The 21,107-nt window shown below is 27.1% G+C and overlaps 3 protein-coding genes across 5 annotated transcripts; 1 reads left to right on the top strand and 2 right to left on the bottom strand.

Moving 5' to 3' along the window:
• Positions 1-884: 884 nt before the first annotated feature.
• Positions 885-6,922, top strand: LOC127278606 (transmembrane 9 superfamily member 4). Its single transcript, XM_051300403.1, has 10 exons — positions 885-1,037; positions 1,406-1,656; positions 2,217-2,363; positions 2,463-2,630; positions 2,713-2,990; positions 3,064-3,282; positions 4,490-4,647; positions 5,039-5,298; positions 5,364-5,547; positions 5,676-6,922. The coding sequence occupies exons 1-10, from the start codon at positions 1,035-1,037 to the stop codon at positions 5,913-5,915; spliced, it is 1,908 nt and encodes a 635-aa protein (XP_051156360.1). The 5' UTR covers positions 885-1,034; the 3' UTR covers positions 5,916-6,922.
• Positions 6,923-8,678: 1,756 nt separating this feature from the next.
• Positions 8,679-16,804, bottom strand: LOC127278588 (metallophosphoesterase 1). 3 transcript variants are annotated; one of them, XM_051300382.1, is made up of 8 exons: positions 16,601-16,804; positions 11,983-12,128; positions 11,454-11,524; positions 11,241-11,381; positions 11,005-11,172; positions 10,419-10,627; positions 9,946-10,086; positions 8,679-8,920 (listed from the first exon to the last, which is right to left on the bottom strand). In XM_051300382.1, the coding sequence occupies exons 2-8, from the start codon at positions 12,045-12,047 to the stop codon at positions 8,765-8,767; spliced, it is 951 nt and encodes a 316-aa protein (XP_051156339.1). In that variant the 5' UTR covers positions 12,048-12,128; positions 16,601-16,804; the 3' UTR covers positions 8,679-8,764. The 3 variants fall into 3 exon arrangements, with proteins under 3 accessions (XP_051156339.1, XP_051156338.1, XP_051156340.1); XM_051300381.1 differs by lacking the exon at positions 16,601-16,804 and adding an exon at positions 12,438-12,786; XM_051300383.1 differs by lacking the exon at positions 16,601-16,804 and adding an exon at positions 12,267-12,404.
• An 843-nt stretch (positions 16,805-17,647) lies between these two features.
• LOC127278576 (uncharacterized) lies at positions 17,648-20,909 on the bottom strand. The gene is made up of 8 exons (XM_051300355.1): positions 20,509-20,909; positions 20,329-20,441; positions 19,099-20,239; positions 18,865-18,995; positions 18,695-18,784; positions 18,338-18,445; positions 17,946-18,052; positions 17,648-17,878 (listed from the first exon to the last, which is right to left on the bottom strand). The coding sequence occupies exons 1-8, from the start codon at positions 20,601-20,603 to the stop codon at positions 17,648-17,650; spliced, it is 2,016 nt and encodes a 671-aa protein (XP_051156312.1). The 5' UTR covers positions 20,604-20,909.
• Between the last annotated feature and the right edge of the window lie 198 nt (positions 20,910-21,107).

The following is a 21,107-nucleotide window of genomic DNA, read 5'->3' as shown; positions in this document are numbered from 1 at the left end:
AAAATCAATTTTTGTTGATTGGTGATTCTAATAGAAACAAATTTTTTCTATCAGAATCACCAATCAATAAAAAATTAATTTTTTCGAACATAAGGTCCTTTTAACTGTTCACGTCACATATAAGAAAGTTAATTATCAACACATGTTTAGGCCTGAGCAGAATAGAAACGTAACCGTAATCGCAATCGTAAACGGAAGAATGAGTTAGAGAAAGATATAGTCATATATTGTTGTTCTTCTCTTACTAATTCTTCCGTTTGCGATTGCGATTACAGGCGAACCTCTCATAAGACAACCTCTAATAAGACAAATTTCCCCTGTCGTGTTCCCCTTCCCTAAAACTTTAGATACATATTGCGTCATGCGCAGTTATGTCATGCGGTGCATATGGCTGACAATGTAAACAGAAAGAATTGTCAAAACCTATCAAAGCACAATAGCATAAACATTAGGCTAATTTTGGGTATGGACAAAATGCAAGAAAGAAATTTATGATTACATTCTGTAATTTCTACTATTTTTTATATTCATCTCTTTATTTCTTCTAACATAATTTCCAATAAACTCCAACATTATTTTGAAATAGACCGCCATGCGCAAACGGTCACTGCGCATCAATTTCTCCTCACGCGAAAAACCTGCTTTAGAGAATCCCCCACTAAAATTGTCTTATGAGAGGTTTCTCTGTTCGATTCCGGTTACATTTTCTGTTGTACTCACACCCGTGTGTTGTCATGGTAACCTGCAGGCAGCCAAAAAGGTGTGAGAGCGCCTTTATATTTATTCTCTTATTAATTTGAATTTTGCCGCTTATTTATCTGTCAAACTAATCTAGGGATTTATGTGATAATAATACTGTTACTAAACGTGGTCACATTGTCTGCGCATAACTCGTGACTAATTTCAATTGATAGTCTACAATTTTCTATTTTGACGTGATTTTGTATTAATAAACTTTCAAAGAAGTGAAAACACAATCAGTAGATATAACAACAGTCGGCGTGGCACGCCTTTAATTCAAATATTGTCAAATAATGGTAAAAAAAGTTTATTTTAAAAGCCATAACAAGTAAAATTAATCGTTTCGAAGTAGAACTTTAACATATTTAAATTTACTTATTTTAAAGTTATTTTCCAATTTTTAAACAATAATTTGCATCATCTTTTTGCAACAATCAATGTGGTGTTTTTCATTCTCATTATTGCTTGAAATAAGAAAACAAAAAAAATCTACGTGTTTTATCTATATAAACAATGATCATTTAGTCATCAGCTTTGTAAATAAATACTTTATATAATACTGTCGTTCATGTGGACATACAATATATAGCTCTTTACTTGAACTTGTATTTAATTTAAAAAAATTTACAACCTCATGATTGATAATTTTAATATTATAATGCAGAGAATGTTAACATGGAACATCAGTATTTTTGCAATACTGTTCTATTTGATGGAGGCAGATGGATTTTATGTTCCTGGTGTTGCTCCAGTCGAATTCAGAAAAGGCCAGAAAATCGAAGTAAAAGCTGTAAAAATGACAAGTACACATACACAATTACCTTATGAATATTATTCTCTTCCATTTTGTTGGCCAAAGAATGGGACTCTTAATTACAAATCTGAAAACTTGGGAGAGGTTCTTCGAGGCGACAGGTAATGTTTTATTTTTTTTTTTAATTTTCTTCATCAACAAATCAATAACCAAATTCTTTTATAAAACCAATAAATTTTTAATGCTATTTTCTTTTATATATTATATCTAGGTAATATAAATCTCACTAATATGTGTAGAATTTCCTAGTAGTACAAACGAATTTCAGAAAAAATTGCAAATTTTTCTAGGCTTTGATACATGTTATATGTAATTGAAAATTTAAAAAATACGGTAGTATCAGATAATATTCAAACTTTTATGTTTTTTAATATTATATTTAACAGAGAAGTATTTCGATTAAAAATTTACATGACTTGCGTCTTGTAAGTTAAAATATTTAAATATCTTTGAAGCTGTAAATAATTTTAATTGGAAAAAATCATCATTAAAATAAGTTTAAGAACTTTAAATTATTTAAAATTATTTTAAAAACTTTGAAAATTGAATAATTTTCTAAAATAAAACTTCTTTTCTGAGGTTTCATATTAATAAAATAAAATCAGATATTTTTCATTCATCTTATATTTCCTGACACATTAGCACCTATTATTTTTTGCAGAATTGTAAATACACCATATGAAGTAGCGATGAAAGAAGATATCCCCTGTCGTCTTCTTTGTCATCATCCAGGTAAACCGATGTTTTGGAACGAGGAAAATTCACAACGCGTTCTTGAACGAATTCAACATGAGTATTCAGTGCATTTGTTAGTAATTTTTTAAAGCTCAAGTCCAAGATTTTGTAATGAAAAGGTAATAGGATTTTACTTTGAACGAAATGTTTGAAATTATGATTTCTTCTACAGGCTAATTGATAATTTGCCAGCGGCAACAAAAAAAATGCATAAGGAGACGAATAACTGGATAGTGTATCACGGATATCGATTAGGTGGTATTGAAAATAATAATAATGGCGATAAAATATTTATCAATAATTATCTGGAGCTGAAACTGAGTTATCATAAACACGGAGAGTTTGTATAAAATTTCACTGAGCTAAAACTAAAATTTACTTATCGTTCTTTCCTAATTATAAAAATTGTATTTTTCTTTTAGAAATCAATTTAGGGTGGTAGGCTTTGAAGTAGCTGCGAAATCTGTCGATTATACACAAATCGAATTCAAGAACAACGTTTGTATTAAACCAATGGGACAACTGAAACGTCAGTATGTTAATCCTAGAGGAACAAATATTCAATTCTTTTATTCAGTAGAATGGAAAGAGTCTGATGTCAGTTGGGCAAGTAGATGGGATATATACCTTGGCATGAGAGATGTTGAAATTCATTGGTTTTCAATTATTAATTCATTAGTTGTCGTCTTTTTCCTTTCTGGTAATAATTCTTTGCTTAAGCATCGTTTTGTCTAATATTTCTTTTTTTAAATAACTTTTTATGTTTTAAAAAGGTATTCTAACAATGATTATGGTTAGAACATTGAGAAGAGATATCGCTAGATACAATTCTGGAGATAGTGACAGTCTCGCTGGTCTTGATGAAGCTATAGAAGAAACTGGCTGGAAACTTGTTCATGGTGATGTTTTCAGGCCACCAACAAACTCGCGTCTTTTTGCAGCAGTTATTGGAAGTGGAATTCAAATATTTTTTATGGCATTGATCACTATATGTAAGTACTAATTTAAAAATACAATACAATAAATGTAATTGTCTTTATGGGGACGTCTGATTTTTTTTTTTAAGGAGAAATAAAATACTTTTTATTTTTTTCTCGAAATCTGTGATTTGAAAGCGGCTTTTTCTACATTAAAATTTAAGTTTACAAGTATATGATGAAAATATGTTTTTTTAAATTTTTCGTTAATTTCTTCAGTTGAAGGATAGCGAAAGTTCACGAAGTTCTTTTGTATTAAGTTGTTATTTACATTCCTTAGATTAATTTTATGGAACAGAAAAAAATTTAGATAGGCTTTAATAGCATGAAACTGACTGTCCCCATTTACTCCGAGATTTAGAAAATTTCATAAAATTTGGGATAAATGGGGACAGCATAGTTTCTAAGAAAGGTTTAAGAAAAATGTTTACTTAAGTATATTACTGTATTAGGGGATGAAAAAACTTGAAAAAATTTGCAGTAGATGTATGATAGTTGAACCAATTGAATGGGATTGTATCATAAAAGTTGAAAAATCAACCATTTAAAAAGTAGTAATGTAAAAATATAATAACTTTAACAAATTTTAACGGATTTTCGTTAAATTTGTTAAAGAATGGTTTTTGGGGTCGCTGAATAGATATAGAGACAAACACGTTTTATTATATAATTTTACACTTTGAAAATAGTCTAGTAATCCAATAGGAACAAATTTGTTCAGTTATATTTTTAAAAATGTATTCCAAATTTTGTCCCCATTTACTCTGAGTTTTAAAATTCTCGGAGTAAATGGGGACAGTTTGTTATTATTTATGTATTAAATTGACAAAAATGAAAAATTCAAGTCAATTTTTATTATGGGAGTCATAAGGAATAAGGAAAAAAATTTGTATGATTGGTCTGTTTTCTTTGAAATGCTCGACAAAATACTGAAACAGATTCACTTTGATTTTCAAGTTTTTATGCATTGAGCAAGATAACAGCTTGGTAATACTCAGAAGCTCTTTTAAGTGATCTGAGGTTAAAATATTGACATCGAACTTAATTTTAAAACTATAAATTAAGCTCCAATACCTTTTGTCCCCATTTACCCTTACTGACCCTATCTACTTTTAAATGCCGCTTGATTTTTTTGTTTCAAATAATTTGGTCGTCCCTTAAAATAGTTAATAATGAAGTTATTCTTAAATTAATTATTTTATCTTTTTATTTGTATGTTTAGTTTTTGCCATGCTCGGAATGCTCTCTCCTGCGAGTAGAGGGTCTTTAGGAACATGTGCAATTTTCCTTTATGTCATGTGTGGCTTAGTTGCTGGATATTTCTCGGCTAGATTATATAAAACAATGCGGGGTAAAGAATGGAAAAGAGCAGCACTTTCGGTAAGTATTTTAAAAACAAAAGAAATCAAATTGTGAAATCATTTTTAAACAAAATTATTTTAAGTTTAATTTTACCCAATTTTATGTCCTTCTTTATTGACAACAAAAATAAAATCTAAGTTTCGATTACTTGTTTCGTCTTTATCACCGTGGTGTAATTTTTATAAATAGATCTAGTCTAACAATAATCGCTTTTATTTTTGTTGACAATAAAAAAGAAAGACATGAAATTGTTATATTATAATATGCTGTCATCCCAGGATCGAATTTAACATTCTTCAATTAAAATTAAAATTCACTTAAAAAATGAATATCATTTTAACTTTTGAAAAGTGTCTTTCTTAAGATAGAAATAAAAAATGTTAAAGTTTATTATCATTATTCTTTTCAGACTGCGACATTTTATCCCGGAATTGTATTTACAACTTGCTTTTTCCTCAACTTCTTTATTTGGGGTAAACACAGTTCAGGGGCTGTGCCATTTACGACGATGTTAGCTTTACTTTGTCTATGGTTTGGAATTTCTTTACCTTTGGTATATCTTGGGTATTTCTTTGGATACAGAAAACAGCCATTCACACATCCTGTACGGACGAATCAAATTCCAAGACAAGTCCCTGATCAATTATGGTATATGAATCCAATATTGTGGTAAGTTTCTGTTTCTCATTTTTATGTAATTTAATATTGATGACTAAATTACTATTTTTTTCTAGTACACTGATGGCGGGAATTTTGCCATTTGGAGCAGTGTTCATTGAACTGTTTTTCATTCTAACTGCTCTTTGGGAAAATCAATTTTATTACCTCTTTGGCTTTTTATTCCTCGTTTTTTGCATACTTGTCATATCCTGTTCTCAAATATCAATAGTCATGGTATATTTTCAACTTTGCGGAGAGGTAAAGTTTAAATTTCCATAAAAATTCTAACTGAATGTTAATTTAATGAAAATTTCTTAAAATATAAACTGGAACTGGAACTGAATCTGTGACATTGGTTTTGATTCGTAAAAAAATCGTTATTTCAGGACTACAGGTGGTGGTGGAGAACATTTGTAGTGAGTGGTGGATCTGCAGTGTACATTTTAGCCTATTCCATATTTTATTTCATGACAAAATTGGAAATCACAGAATTAGTTCCAACTTTATTGTACTTTGGATACACGGCGTTGATGGTTCTAACTTTCTGGCTTTTGACGGGAACGATTGGATTTTTTGCTGCTTATGCCTTTATTAGAAAAATATACGCCGCTGTAAAAATAGACTAGTCAAAAAATCTCCTCAACTGACAATGAGACTACAAGTATTTGTTATGTGTGAATGAACGAATGTGACCCTTACAGGCAAAATAATTTAAATACTTTAATAATTTTATAGACGAATCAATGATTGCCTTTAGAACCTTTACATCGTTTTTATAGCTTATCCAAAACTTGTGTTTGTATTATGTCAACTAATATTATTGTTTGTTAATTTTTGAAATTTATAACGAATGCATTCTATGCCGTACATTGTCACAGGAACAACTTCAAGTTTAGGATTAATTCATTATTTTTAAGAATTCAAACTATGACTTAATTTGAATTGATAAGAAAATTTAATAATTTTCAATGAATTTTGTTAGCTACCGAGATTTTGATTAACGATATAGAAATGTAAGCAGATCGTGTGCTTGATGCACGCATTTTGATATTGAAATCTAGTTGTATATTATAAGTATGGAGGAGACAATTGCCACCATTTTTCTAAGTTTCAAGCATATCATGATAAGAGTTGGTTTTATTTCGAGTTTAATAACATAAATTATTTGACAATTGATTAAAGTTGACCTTTATAAAATTTATAAAGTAATATTTATTACATACTTATATTTTGTTCTCTAATCTATTGATTCCATCCAAACCGAAATAACAAAAGAAAAAGAATAACATTTCAGTCATTCGTCTGTAGGTTAATAACTTTATCGTAGCTAGAATTTGAAAATATATTTTTTGAATGCTGTTTAATACTCTATTTTTCTGTACATGATTACTATTACAATCAAAAATAGAACGGAAGTAGTGGGTATTTTAGAGAAATCGTAATGGGGATCATTATTGGAAGAGTATTAATAAATGCATTCATACATAGCTCGTTGAAATAATTGTTAATGTTAAGAATAGGCATTGTAAATATGTACGTAAATAATTTAAGAATTTATTTACTTCAGCGTATTTTCTTTATATCTTTTTATTATTACTTTTACTATTTGTCAAATAAAACAATCAAATATTAATTGCTTTTTATTTTCGAAAATTTGTCTGTGTTATAAAATAGAACTTTACAAAATTTATTAACTTATGACCCTTTATTTCATTAAAATTTCATAAATTAGTAGAATGTTTTGCTTCTGAATGTGACGTTTCATATTGTGACTGTTGAAAAATTTTTTGGTGGCAAAAATAAAAGAACAGGAAAAAAGTTATCTACAAAAAATCAGGGGAAGAAAAGAGGAAAACTGAAAGGTAAAGAAAAAGGAAACAAGATCCTAAAATATATTATTATATGATCCTGTATTCAAAGTGAAAAGTCAGAAGAAGAACAAATATAAAAAAATAGGAAAAGAACTAGGCGCAATTGCGCCTACATCTAGGGTTTCGTGGCGCTTTAAATTTTAATTAAAAAAAAATTTTAAAAAAATGGCATTCGAAGAAAATCAAAAATTGGCAAAATCAAAATTCAAAAAGGTAAATGAAAGAAAAAAGAAAGAGTGGCTGTGGAGTGGAGGTCTTTCTTCTATCATTTATCTTTTTTGATTCACAAACAAAAACATTAGGTAAAATGTCCATTCGATAATGTCCACTATTAAGACATGTCAACTCTTGGACATGTCAACTATAGAGACATGTCAACTATTGGGACATGTCAACTACTGGGACATGTCAACTATATGGACATGTCTACTATTGGGACATGTCAACTATTGGGACATGTCAATTACTGAGACAGGTCAACTACTGGGACATGTCAATTATAGGGGCATGTTAACTAATGGGACATGTAATGTCCATTCATGTAATGTCCATTCGGGAAAATGTCCATTCAGTAAATGGAGATTTGGGATCTGTGGGGCCCCAAAATTTGAATTTGGGAGCTATGGTGCCCCAAAATTTGAATTTAGGATCTGTGGTGCCCCAAAATTCGAATTTGGAAGCTATGTTTGCCCAAAATTCGAATTTGGGATCTGTGGGGCCCAAAAATTCGAATTTGGGAGCTATGGTGCCACAAAATTCGAATTTGGGATCTCTGGTGCCCCCAAAATTCGAATTTGGGATCTGTGGTGCCCCAAAAGTTTAATTTGGGATCTGTGGGGCCCCAAAATTTGAATTTGGGATCTGTGGGCCCCCAAAATTCGAATTTGGGATCTGTGGTGCCCCAAAATTTTAATTTGGGATCTGTGCACTAAAATTTGATTTTGAGAGCTGTGGTGCCTCAAAATATACTACGGACAGACGGACGCCAAAGTGAAACTATAAGGCTTTCGGCCATGGGCCACGAAACCCTAAAAATCATGTTTAAAGAGTTATAATGACAACTGTTTAGTTTTTTGAAATGAACAATGTTTTATTTTTTAACGAGAAATTAAATTAAAAATAAATAATACAACATAAAGTTAATTAAATATTTTACGAAGATTTAAAATTATGATCACAGTTAATTAATTTAAAAATTTCTTACTGAAGTTAATTAAAAATACAAAAATATTACGATTTACTTTCGTCATGCTCAGATCAGCAGAATAGCTAATAAATGTTTACCTTTCACAATACTCTTCTAATCTGAAAAGTAGCAGTTTCAGAGCAGGCGTTGAAGAAAACTAGTTAAATTTTTTTTTTTTTTTTTTGTTTTATTCATTTTTAATGTTTTTCTTTATTCTTATCATTTAATTTATTGCATATGTTTTAAAATTTCTCAAGAGTGTCATTTGTGCAATATTCCAAAAGAAAATGTTAAATTACTATATATATTTAATTTAAACAATTTTATAGAAATGCTATAAATTATAGTTTATTTTTTGATCAATAAAAAATTGTTCATACAACTCAGAAGTTTGAGCAAAAATATTTTATAATATTAATTAATTTAGGTGACGCTTACGAAAAGTACTGCGATTTAGTGTAACAAAAAAGTAGATAACAATGGTGATAATTCCAAATATGTAAATATTAATAACAGTTGATTCCATTGGCATGTAACATTTCGATAAAGAATAATTATTAGGCGTAAACTCTCCCTAAAACAAACAAGTCAAGATTTTTTTATTAACTATTTAATGATTAGGATATAAAAGTTTTCAACTACTAACCAGTTTAAAAATAAAATATCCCTATGCTTTCAAATGTAAATGATAAAAATTCAAAATATAAATAAATAGAAAGTTTTAAACAATGCTAAATGTGTTATTCGACATGGTAATTTCAATTTTTCAAAATCATAATAAAAATATAAATTTTCTATTTTAAAATATACTAATAAGTATTATAAATAACAAAATATTTCTGTCTATAAAAGAAATGTATATTTGACGCCGCATACGAGAAAAGGGACCTATCCCCGAAAAAAACATTAGGCTTAGTTTGCCGTGTACAGTGCACGGAAAACTGAGTCTAATGTTATTTCGGGGATAGGTCCCTTTACTCGTGCGGCGTCACATATATTTATTTATTTTCATAAATTGACTTATTTTTCATTTTTTTTAAATTCGTGTTCTATAAATTTAACCTCATAGTATCCGGACAATTTAAGAAATCTTGATTGTATTGGTTGTTATATTAAAGTTTTGAACTTTAGTTTTCGGCAAGTATTTATTTTTATAAAGAATATATAAAAATACCTGACAGAAAAATGAGATTCAAATCTTTATTATTATTTTCAATTTATGGGCTAGTGATTTTTAGTTAAAAAAAATTATAACTGGTACTTTGATCGGAACCCTGAATTATTATGATACCTCTAAAAATATTTACTGGCTGTCTAATAAGTTCAGCTCTTTTTGTTCATTTTCCGATTTAAGATATTACATTTCTTTGTACAAATAAATTGTAAAATTATCTTACATTTTATAGATTTTGTACTTCTAGCCATTTCCTTACATTGTGTAAATTTCATAAAAATTTTATTAAGATTAGTATTTCTCAGTTTTTGGGATTTGTAGACACCATCTGGTTTTATATTTATTTTATGTTTCTTAAAAATAGTCTCCAAATAATTTTAAAAATAACTTTTATAATGCATTCATATGTTTCATTATTTACATACCATTAGAAATGAAGGATTATTTTTATTACGCCAACTAAAAGAAGGAATTGTAATTTCTACAATATTATTTTTATGAATATTTTTGCAGCCGTGATGAGTATGTCCATCCACTACTAATCTTGGATTTAAAATATCTAAAAGCTGTAACACACGTAAAAAAGTTATTTATGACACAAGTGTGAACTTCACACTTGTATAATCTGATTTACGCACGAGTGTCACAAAATTTCTTGTATCACTAAAGCACTTAAACTTGCAGCAAAAGTCTTCAAAGGTAAGAGTTCAAAAAGATTTATTTAAAAAAAAATGTATCAAATTTTAAGTTTGTAGCCCTCTAACCGTCCTCTTTAATTGAACAGCCACAACAACAGTAACTATGCATTGTTAGAAAAAGCGGAAAAATGATTTATTAAATAATAATAGAAATAATTGAAATAATATTTAAATTCTCTTAAATAAAAAGAAATTCAAACCTGTTTGGAAGCTTCTTCTGACAAACATTCCCATCTTTCTCGAAATTTAATATTCTTTATGTCTAAAGGAGCTTCGTCCAATTCATCACATATTTTATCAGATTCACGATACATTGGAAAATGTTGTAAAAGAATGGGTCTACTATAACGTTTTATCGAATTATTTTTTGTACAATTTTCTTCTAAACCTCTTGCACAATTCAAGTGTTCTGAAATTATAAGGATTTTTTTAAACTTTCTGCCCACAAAATATGTTCTTATATAAATTAAATAAATCAAGTAGATAAATAAATTGCTAAAGAATTGACAATTTTTGAAATATATTATAAAATTAAAAAATTATAGATATTACAAAGAAAAAAATTGGTCAAGTGCCAGTTACACTCGGTCACCTAATATAGTTCCGTTCACAATAAATTGATTTTAATTTTTATCTCCCTTGCTTCAGATACGTTTAATCCAAAAAAATGGGGAAGCGGGCAATTTTCATTAATTTTTATTTTTTCTTTTAAAATCCCAATGGGCACAAAACAAGGAAACGTAAGGAACTTTAAAAATTTTATTAAGTATAGAGAATAAAACTTGCTTGAAATTTTGTTTATTGCAATTTCAGTTGGTCGACAGAGAAAACATCCATCGCCTTCCAAAGCCATGCTGTTTATTAAAACAAAATGATTTCCTCTAATGCTAATTCTTCGAACACTGGGAGCTTTCATTCCACTTATAAAACGTTGACTTAGGTAGGGTGTTATCACTGTAATAAATTCAAGAAATAAACAAATTTTGTTATAAGTAAAAAAATTTCTCAAAAGTGATACATACCATAATGAAAGCCAACATCATGATTACCAGCTACCACATAAAGATGAATATTTTTTGAAACGCTGAAAATTGAATGAAATCTCTCGATATAACTTTCAAATCCTGTTGAACTGGACCAGAGGCCTTCATCGAATACATCACCTAAAATTCAACAAGAACTTCATTTAAGCAACAAATAAAATGAATTACATCATTAGCTTACAATCAACTAACCTAATAAAAAAACTACTTCTGGTTTATGGATTGTCATCGCCGTCTGGAAAGTTCTGTACATTTGCCATTCCCTATGCACAGATATTGCATTGATACTTAATGTTAATACACAACATTTAAATATATAAAAATTAAAATTAATTTTTAATTAAATAAAAACCGAGTTAGCACGTAAGAAATATCAAACAAAGTTCTTAGTTTTACAAATTACTTTCATTACCTAACTTTAGTTCCTCGAATACTCTAAACATATTGTCAATTAAACTTTTTCTATCAAGTACCAGCCAGTTTCCGCCTTGAATTATAATAATTATAATAATCAAATCTGCTAGGAATGATCAAAAACGCTTTTAGAAAGCTATATCATGAAATTATTGTTAGAGAAGACAAATTACACATCAGTAATCAAAGACGTTTGAGTGTTGTTAAAAAATTGAATTTTAAACTCTGTTATTTAAAAAAAACTTATAAATAACAAATCTAAATACAGCGAAAATATAGTTATTATTTTTATAGAAATAAATCGAACCTTCTTAGTTTATCAAACCAGTGACCATTTCGAGGTCCTAGCAAGTGTGTGTCTGCCAAAAACATCGCTCGTACAGATTTTTCTTCGAATGTTGGAGACACGATTGTCGGATCTAAATTTTCATGATTCAAGATTGGCCAATTACACTATAATCAGAAAGCATATCAACGTCTTCCATTAATAAAAATAATACTTTTTCAAATATACCAATGCAATACAGTTCTAATCCAAAAATATTTGCAATGTAAATTTAATTTTCAAATTTTTTCAAGATCAAAACATACTTTTGCTACATATAAGCGAATAAATTTTGTAAAATTGTAGATAAGACGATGAAAATTAAATTATTTTCATATCAGATAAATTTTAAAAAATATATTAATTAGGCCTCTTTTTGACGTTGTAGAGTGGTTTAACCCCATAACGCATAGAAAAAAATTGTACAGCATACTAACCTGCAAGAGAACAATATAATAAATAATGTACTCGCAAAACGTCAGCAATATTAAAACAGAAAATATAGCTACTAGAGCTAAATATTTGCAGGAATACTTCTTTGGTCTCATCGTTTTGTTTTTAAAAATAATAAATTAATTCATATTATTACGATATTCTCAGTAATTTAAATTAACATAATTTATAACCATTTTTCATATTTAATGTAATCATATTTATGAAAAATATGTAAATATTAATAATTCACTATCGCAAAAAAGAGTTTTTTAATTTTACAATATAGAACATTCTTTGGTATGACATTTATGTTTTTATTACAAAAAAATGTTGGTTGGTTTCGGTTAGTGGCCTTACAAAAAAAATGTGTTGTTTGTTTTTGTTTACAACGTGAGAAACTTAAATCCTAAAGGTGCGGCCACACTTTATAACGTAGCAATTAGCAGTGATGGGTTGTGACGCGTCACACGAAGTTTTGTACGTATAATACGTTTTCGACGTAATATACGTATAAAATGTATAAAACCATATAGAAAACCACTGACATTTTGACATCTATATATGATCCTCTGATTTTTGCCATAACGAATTTTTCTTATCATTCTATTTAAATTAAAGTTTTAGAATAAAATATAAATGGTCAGAAAAAGTAAAAGAAAATCGTTTAAAGAGGGTTTGCCCTGGGAAAGTGTAATGAATGATGTATTTTAATGAAGAATTTAAAATTGCCGCTCTTAAATCACGTGATCAAATGTAATATACATCGTGTAGAAAACTTGGCACGTAATATACGTAGTATTATACACGTAGAAAACCACGTATTATACGTCATGTATTATACGTACCCATCACTGGCAATTAGGTTCTGTCACTTGTGACGTAAGAGTCGATTCTAGGTGTGACGTCAGAGGCCAGGAGGGACAACAAACAGACGACACAATGTTATTCTTATGGGGAAGAAAATTAGTTTCCACTTTCATCAATTTTATTCATACTTTAAACATGGAAAACGCTTGTTGACATATAATAAAATTAAAATGTGTGTTGATAATTAATTTTGTTATATATTTGATTCAATTGCATTTAAAGATTCTCTCAATTCGTGATAATATATAAATTTTGAGGTTAGGGGTGTTTGTTTACTAACTTGAAATCTTTTACTGCTGCGGTAATTCCCACTTAAAATATATATTTTATATCTTTTTAATAACATGCATACTGGATATTGTTTAATAATGATGTTAAAATGTAAAATGTAATTAGTAAACAAACACCCCTAACCTCAAAATTTATATATTATCACGAATTGAGAGAATCTATAAATGCAATTGAATCAAATATATAACAAAATTAATTATCAACACACATTTTAATTTTATTATATGTCAACAAGCGTTTTCCATGTTTAAAGTATGAATAAAATTGATGAAAGTGGAAACTAATTTTCTTCCCCCTCTGACGTCACACCTAGAATCGACTCTGACGTCACAAGTGAGAGAGCCTAATAGTTTACATATCATCAATGAGAGAGAAAAAGATAGACTATCTATGTCCTTTTCTATCTCATGCCGCCTCTTTTTTGAATTTTGAAATATTTATTAAAGAAAAAAAGTAAAAATTTCTACAGTGAAATCGTGAAAAAAAATTTGTTCAGGTGAAGAAAATTTATTAAATTATTATTATTATTATTTATTAATTAAATTTATTTTGAATTTAGTTCTAAAAAGAAGAGGAAAATTCGAAAGTTTTATCCATAGAGATAATATAAATAGAGTGGAGATGGTCTGTATAGAGGCGTCCGTTTGATAGAAAGAGAACGCGATTTTAGCACCAGTAGGTGTCTCTCTTGCGCTGGTGCTTATTGAAGGACAGATACTGGTGTTAAATCTTTCTTCTCTTTCCGTTTAATGATATATTTAAATAATACAATTCTTATTTATTTGAAAATTTAACAATATAAGGTTAATTTATGTATTTCATATATATTATTTAACCAAAGTTTGGAATGTCTTTGCAGAAAATTTATTATAAAATTTTGGCAATATTGCTGTGCTGCGTAGAAAATTTTAAAATAATTTAAAAAATATATAAATTAGATCGAATATATCTATTTAATTAAATTTTATAAAATAGAATTTATTTTAAATCGAATTTTTTATATCAAAGTATTTATATTTAACCTAGTTTTAATTTAACACAATTTAATGCCAATTAAAAAATTCGGCCAAACCCCTGTTAAATAATTATTTGAAGGGTAGAATGACAAAAGGGGTCAAGCGCCAATTCACTGTTTTTACAGGAAGTAAAAAAAACATTTTTAAAAATTTTGCAGGTCATTTAAAAAAAAACTGAGAAAACCGTTTCGATATATTAGTATGTTTTAATAAATAAACAACAATTTGTTGAAATAAACCTACATATTAACGATAAAATTAAAAAAAACTGTGGTTCCTTGAGGTTATATCAACTGCGCACATTTTCTTTAACCATTAATTATAAAAAAAATATACAGTTTAAAGAAAAACTGGAAAATTAGTTTCTTTCTATGGAATCGACGAAATGAATAGAAAAAAAAATTCCTTTAAAAAATTGTTTGTTTTCAAGAAAATTACGAATTAATTGCTTGCTTTGGAATTGAGCAATACTTTCATCTTTAAATTCAATTGTTCACTTAGTATAACCATAAAAATATTTAAAAATTAATAACAAAATGATTTTAAAATTGTTTAAAATTGAAAATACATTATTATTATTATTAATTTTATTAATTAAAATATTATTAAAATAAAATTAAAATAAAATATTAAAATAAAACCTAAAAAAATAATATTTTTTTTTTATTTTGATAATATTATTGACTCATCACTTTCTTTTGTTTTTCAATCAGGTTGCAATAAAGTAAATTTGAGGCTATTTTATTAATTTAATTTTTATTAAAAACTGATTTAAATACGCAATAAAAAAGGAAATCCTTCTACAGAAATGTGTAAATGAATTTTCTTGATTTTTTTATGCAAAAACCTCATTTTCGATAAATTGGCGCTTGACCCCTTTTGTCATTCTACCCTTCATTTATCTATTGATAAATAAAAATTCGGTTAAATTAAAATATGCAAATATTATTTAGTTAAAATTCAAATTCACTGAACTAGAGAATTCGCAATTAAAAAAATTGGCCTTATATACACTATTTTAAAACTGAAATTTCCCAATAAATAAATGTAATGAAAAATTAATATAAAATGAAAAATTTGTTTAAATATGGTAATAAGTAATTAAATAATTATTGGACAGAAAAAAAGCAATAATTATTTATTGTTTTTGAAAGACTTTATTTGAGAATTTAAATTAAAAATTTAAATTTAAACAGTCTCATTTGGTCTTGATCCCTGAATGGGGCGATGTGCTTTCGACAAATAGTCAACGAATTCCTGATATGGTGGCTTTGATTGCAACATCAAAGTAACATAACCTATATATATATATACAGTAAGAAAAGTTCCATGGTAGTCACAGCCCATGAGTGCGAGTGAGACAAACTTATGCGTAACGCATGCTTTCCTATGACTACCATGGTACTTTTCTTACTGTATACACGTGGTACAAACCAATATGCTTTAAACAGTTTTAAACTTCAAAAAACAAGTTAAATTTAATTTTTGCAACACTAAGCTCTAAAGTTAAATTTTACACACCGAAAATTGTGTGTAAAGAAGCTCTTTTTCAAACGGTGTGTAAAGTGATTCACTTTACGCACTGAAATGCGTAAATGCGATTGTTTTAGATCATACAAAACCACAAAATTAAAAAACGAACTTTACTATTAAATTTATACACTCCTGCTTAATGATATTTTTCCTGATCTTCTATTGATTTTTTCAATTCTATACAATCGAAATTATTCTAATAGAGAGTTGGAATTCTTCATAATAGGTACTTAACTTTAGAGGTGGGTGTTGCAAAAAATGTTGTATGATACACGTGCGTAAATCTGATTATACTCGTGTAATTTGCTGCAAACGTCACACTCGTATAATCACTCACTTTACGCACTTGTATCATAAATAACTATATTGAAAAGAGTAATTAGTTAAATTTTCAATGTTCCTACTTTTTATTAACAAATTTTCGAAAGAAATATAATAATTATGAAAAAATTACTTACGTTAATCTTTCTTGTTTTATACAAAAGATATAGACAAGAAATAATGCACTTCCGGAATTAAGCTCTTCCTGTTGAGAAGTCAAAATATTTCAGCGGCAAAATTTCAAATGAACTTTTACTATTACAATTTTTTCTATATATGTTTATATTTATTAACCATGAAATTACGCGTTCATGTTAACCAAATAATTAGAATTGAATACACGTAGTTTTGATTAATTATAACTTCTATTAAAAAAGTATTTTTCATAATACCAGAGGGAAATTATTACCAATCAGAACAGTTTGCAGTTACAATACTAAAAATTAAAAAACTTATTTTCAGAAATTGCTTCTAACATTAACTTGAACTACTAGAGCTAATACAAAGGTTCCTCTTAGGGAAAAAAAGGAATTAAAAAATTTTTGAAAATGTTAATAAAATTAATAATATGGATTTTAAATATGTACATTTTACTAAACTGCATCAAAGGTCAAAAATTTCATTGGTTAGACAATTTTATAAAGAGTGTAAAACACGATAACAAAGAACATCAAGTGCTGATTCTTTTAGATCAGAAACAAAAATACCAATCACTAATAACAGAAATGATAATAAAACAATTTTCAAAAAAATTAAACGTCCAGCACATAAATTATGAAAACACAAATATATTTTTGATATTCAATTTTTGAGTATGTATAACAATTTTTTTTTTTGAATTTTTCAATATACGTATTAATGATTAAAAAACTAATCAACATTTTAATTTAATTTTTTTTCAAGACGATTATTGCATTAAAGACAAATTTGTTTAATTTTGTGTTTAGATTTTTTTCTAATTTGATTCAACTGGAATCGATAATAATTTTTTTTTAAAGTCTTGTGACAAACAAAAAAAGCTAATTATTTATAAATCAAATTTGTCTTTTTATACATATTAATGTTTCTTTTCAATTACTATAAAATATCATTATCATTTATTAAATTTTTCAATTTAATATAGTATATTAATATATTTATGTAGTATATTATATAGTATATTTAATATATATTTAAAAAAAAGCTTACAATTGTTTAGGTTTTTCTGTTCCATTTTTAATTTTCTCAGGGAAATTTTCACCATCATTAACATCATTATCATCATCAGTATAGATAATTCTTGGTCGTTTCTTTAATGCATTCAAATGAGATGGGAAATTTTCACCAACATTAACATCATTATCATCATCATCATTTTCAGTATATATAATTCTTCGTCGTTTCCTTAATGCATACAAATGAGATCTGCGAGTATTCTGTAAAAAAAAGAATACAGTAATTATTTTATTCAAATTAAAACAATAATTAAATTATTCAACGTACAATAGTTTTCGTTTCTTCTTCTTTGCTTTCGCCTGATTCAAATTTTAATTTTCGCGCGACTTTATTTTTAGCGTTTCGATCATCTGCTGAATTTAAAACATCTTTCTCTGTTTCATTAGTAGTTACAACTTTTTCCGGTGATTTCTATAAGTACAATATATTTTAATCATTAATAGGAACAAAAACTAAAATTAATGTTTCTTTTGTCTTTTGTTGTAAAATAAACTTTTGTTTGGGATAATTTTTTTTAGACCTAAATTTTGACTTTCTGTATAAAAAGAAAAAAAAGAAATAAAGGTAAAAAAGAGAATTGATCATAGATCGTTTACTAAGAAATATTTTTTTTCAAACGTATGTATTGAATAATCGTAATTTTTATTGAATTTTTAAACTCACCCGACATTTACTGGGACTACCAACCATTGAAGTTACAAATTTTTCCTTAGGATTGCCTGATTTAAAAACAGTATCTCCGTCTTTCGTTATAACTCGTTCATCGTCTTTGGAAAAAAAAAATCATTTTTATAATTACCATTTTATGATTTTTTTAAATGAAATAAATTAAAATTAAAAGAAAAAAAAATAGAAAAAGATAGATTTTAAAGAAAAAAATTAAATTATTGTAAATTCATCCTTTACAAAATATTAATTTAAATTAAAATAATTGATCCAGAAAAAAAATAAATATTTTTATTAATTAAAATTAAAAAAATGAATGAATGAATAATAATAATAATAAACATTTTTACCTCCTTTTAGTTTCAACCAAGTTGCACAGAACTCATCAATATTTACTGGACAACCGGTTCTGCATTGAGGCAAAAGTTCTTTAGGCACAACTAAAACAAAATAATTACTAATAATTAATAAATTATAAGTTAAAAAAAAAATAAAAATTCTAATTATTTTTTTTCCTTACCATGTTTTTTAATATTTATCTTTCCAACTAATTTATAAAATTGATAATCTGCAGTCTCGATAACAAAAGATGAAATTCTTTTTATAACTTGACTTGTGGTGAACTTCTTTTTCATTGGTTGGCCAGCCGTTCTGAAAGTTTTCTAAATTTTAATATTAACTAATAATATAATTTATTATATCTCTAATTGATAAATAAATATAGTCATTTAATAATAATTAATAAAAATTTTACTTCAACAAAGTTCCCTCGAAGGTGAGATAACATTTATTCCCATCAAATGTGACAAGTGGATTCCAATTTTTTAAGAGTTTTGGATTCTCCTGTGAACCAAATGAATCTTGATTCGAATTTTCTTCAATTTTCTCCTCTGAATTTTGATGAATTATTTGTGAATTCGTTGCTTTAATAGATTGATCTACTTTATGTTCACTGCTTGAAAAATAATTAAGAGATTTCCTGAAATTAGAGAAATTTACTATTTCTGTTTTAATAATTCTTGGCTTTTGATGTAATTTATGTTTATTTAAATCATTTGCTGGCAAATTTTGTTGTTGTACAGCATTAATGCATCGATTTTCCTTGATTTTTGTTTTAGAAAGATGTTCATTATCTGATGAAATTTTATTAATTTCATCATTGACACTTAAATGCACACCGGCATATATTTCACTTTCTGAATTTATTTCTTTCATTTCCTTGCTTTCAGAATTTTTATCAAATTTTCTCTTTAAATTAGATGGTTGATCATATTTTAATTTACTTTCATCTAATTCGTCAATTTTTATAGAAATATTATTTAAATATTCAATTGTTTTACTAACACGTTGAACATATTTTTTGGAAACTTTTTCATGTAATAAATTTTGTGTGATAATTGTAAGTTTCTCTGGGAAAATAAAATCTTTTAATTTTAGAGCATAATTTAATGCCGTGTACAAATTACCAGAATGTGAACGATTGTCAGTGACATTAAATTGATTTTGATTTTCATGTAAATTTTTATTTTCTTTTTCGCTAAATTGTTGGGAATCTCTATTTATTTGAATTGATTGATTTTTTTTCATTTTTATATTATTTCGATGATTTTCGACAATTTTTTTATTTCTCTCGTGTTGAAAATCAGAATTATAACTAGATGATTGTTGTGGTGTTGATTTCTCCATGAAATTTAATTCTTGAAATTTCTTCTCTGTTTTTTGCATTTGTTTATTATCTGTTATTTCACTATTGTGATTGATATCATTAACGTTCATTGGCCAGTGAAAATTTTCTTTGCTTCCTTGAGCAACGTAATTTTTCCATATTGCATGAACGTTACGCCAATCGTCAGGAAAACCGTTATAGAATTTTTGATAAATATATTTTGGTAATTCTGAAAAGAAATATATATTTTTTTTAAATGTTTCCTGAAAATTACATTTTTTTTTTTTAATTACTAAAATGAAAAATAAAAAAAATCACCATTCTTTTCGTCGATAATACATCCATGAAGATGATAAATGTGTTGATATTTTGATTTAAGTTTTTTTGATAACAACATTTCTGCAACTGGTTTACTCCGAGACCATATTTCACTAAAATAATAAATTAATTTAAAAAAAAATTTAATTTTCCAATATTAAATAATAAAAATTTATTTACTTATTGAGTGATCCTTTAATCAATAATTCTCCCCGATCATTGAGAAAGACTCTCCATTGATAAAAATGGCGTTCGACAATTTTCTCTTTTTCCATATCTGAATCGAAGGAAAAATGTTCCGAAAAATTTTTATATATGAATTACAATCTATGAGAATTTGTTTTTCTCGAGAAAAATAATTATTTTAGTTAGTTGATTGTCGATGAAATTTAACTCGTTCTTGTTGAGAATCAGCGGATACAAATCTTTTATTTTGAATCGTATAAAAAACTAGGTGATGGCATTAATTGCCTTATCGTTTGTATTTGTTTCAGAAAACTTTTTTTTACACGTCTTGACGTTGCTTTTGATACATGCGCACTGAAAAACTTTTGGTTCAGCAGCTGCCCCAAACAAAAAATTTCTACATTCAGTTAACTTCACTCATATAAAAACGCATGGCAAATATTAAGTATGAAGTTAATTGAATATAGAAATTTTCCGTAATTTAAATCTGATGGACCATCGAATTGTTTGTATATTTTAATTTGCAAATATATATATTAATTAATAGCGATAAGTATTATTCAATGTTGTATTCACAAATATACTTTCTTAAT

Source organism: Leptopilina boulardi, unplaced genomic scaffold (genome assembly GCF_019393585.1).
Source record: "Leptopilina boulardi isolate dan_hultmark-lab unplaced genomic scaffold, ZJU_Lbou_2.1 LbouV2_208, whole genome shotgun sequence".
Classification (NCBI taxonomy): domain Eukaryota; kingdom Metazoa; phylum Arthropoda; class Insecta; order Hymenoptera; family Figitidae; genus Leptopilina; species Leptopilina boulardi.
This window is presented reverse-complemented; position numbering and strand designations above follow the sequence as displayed.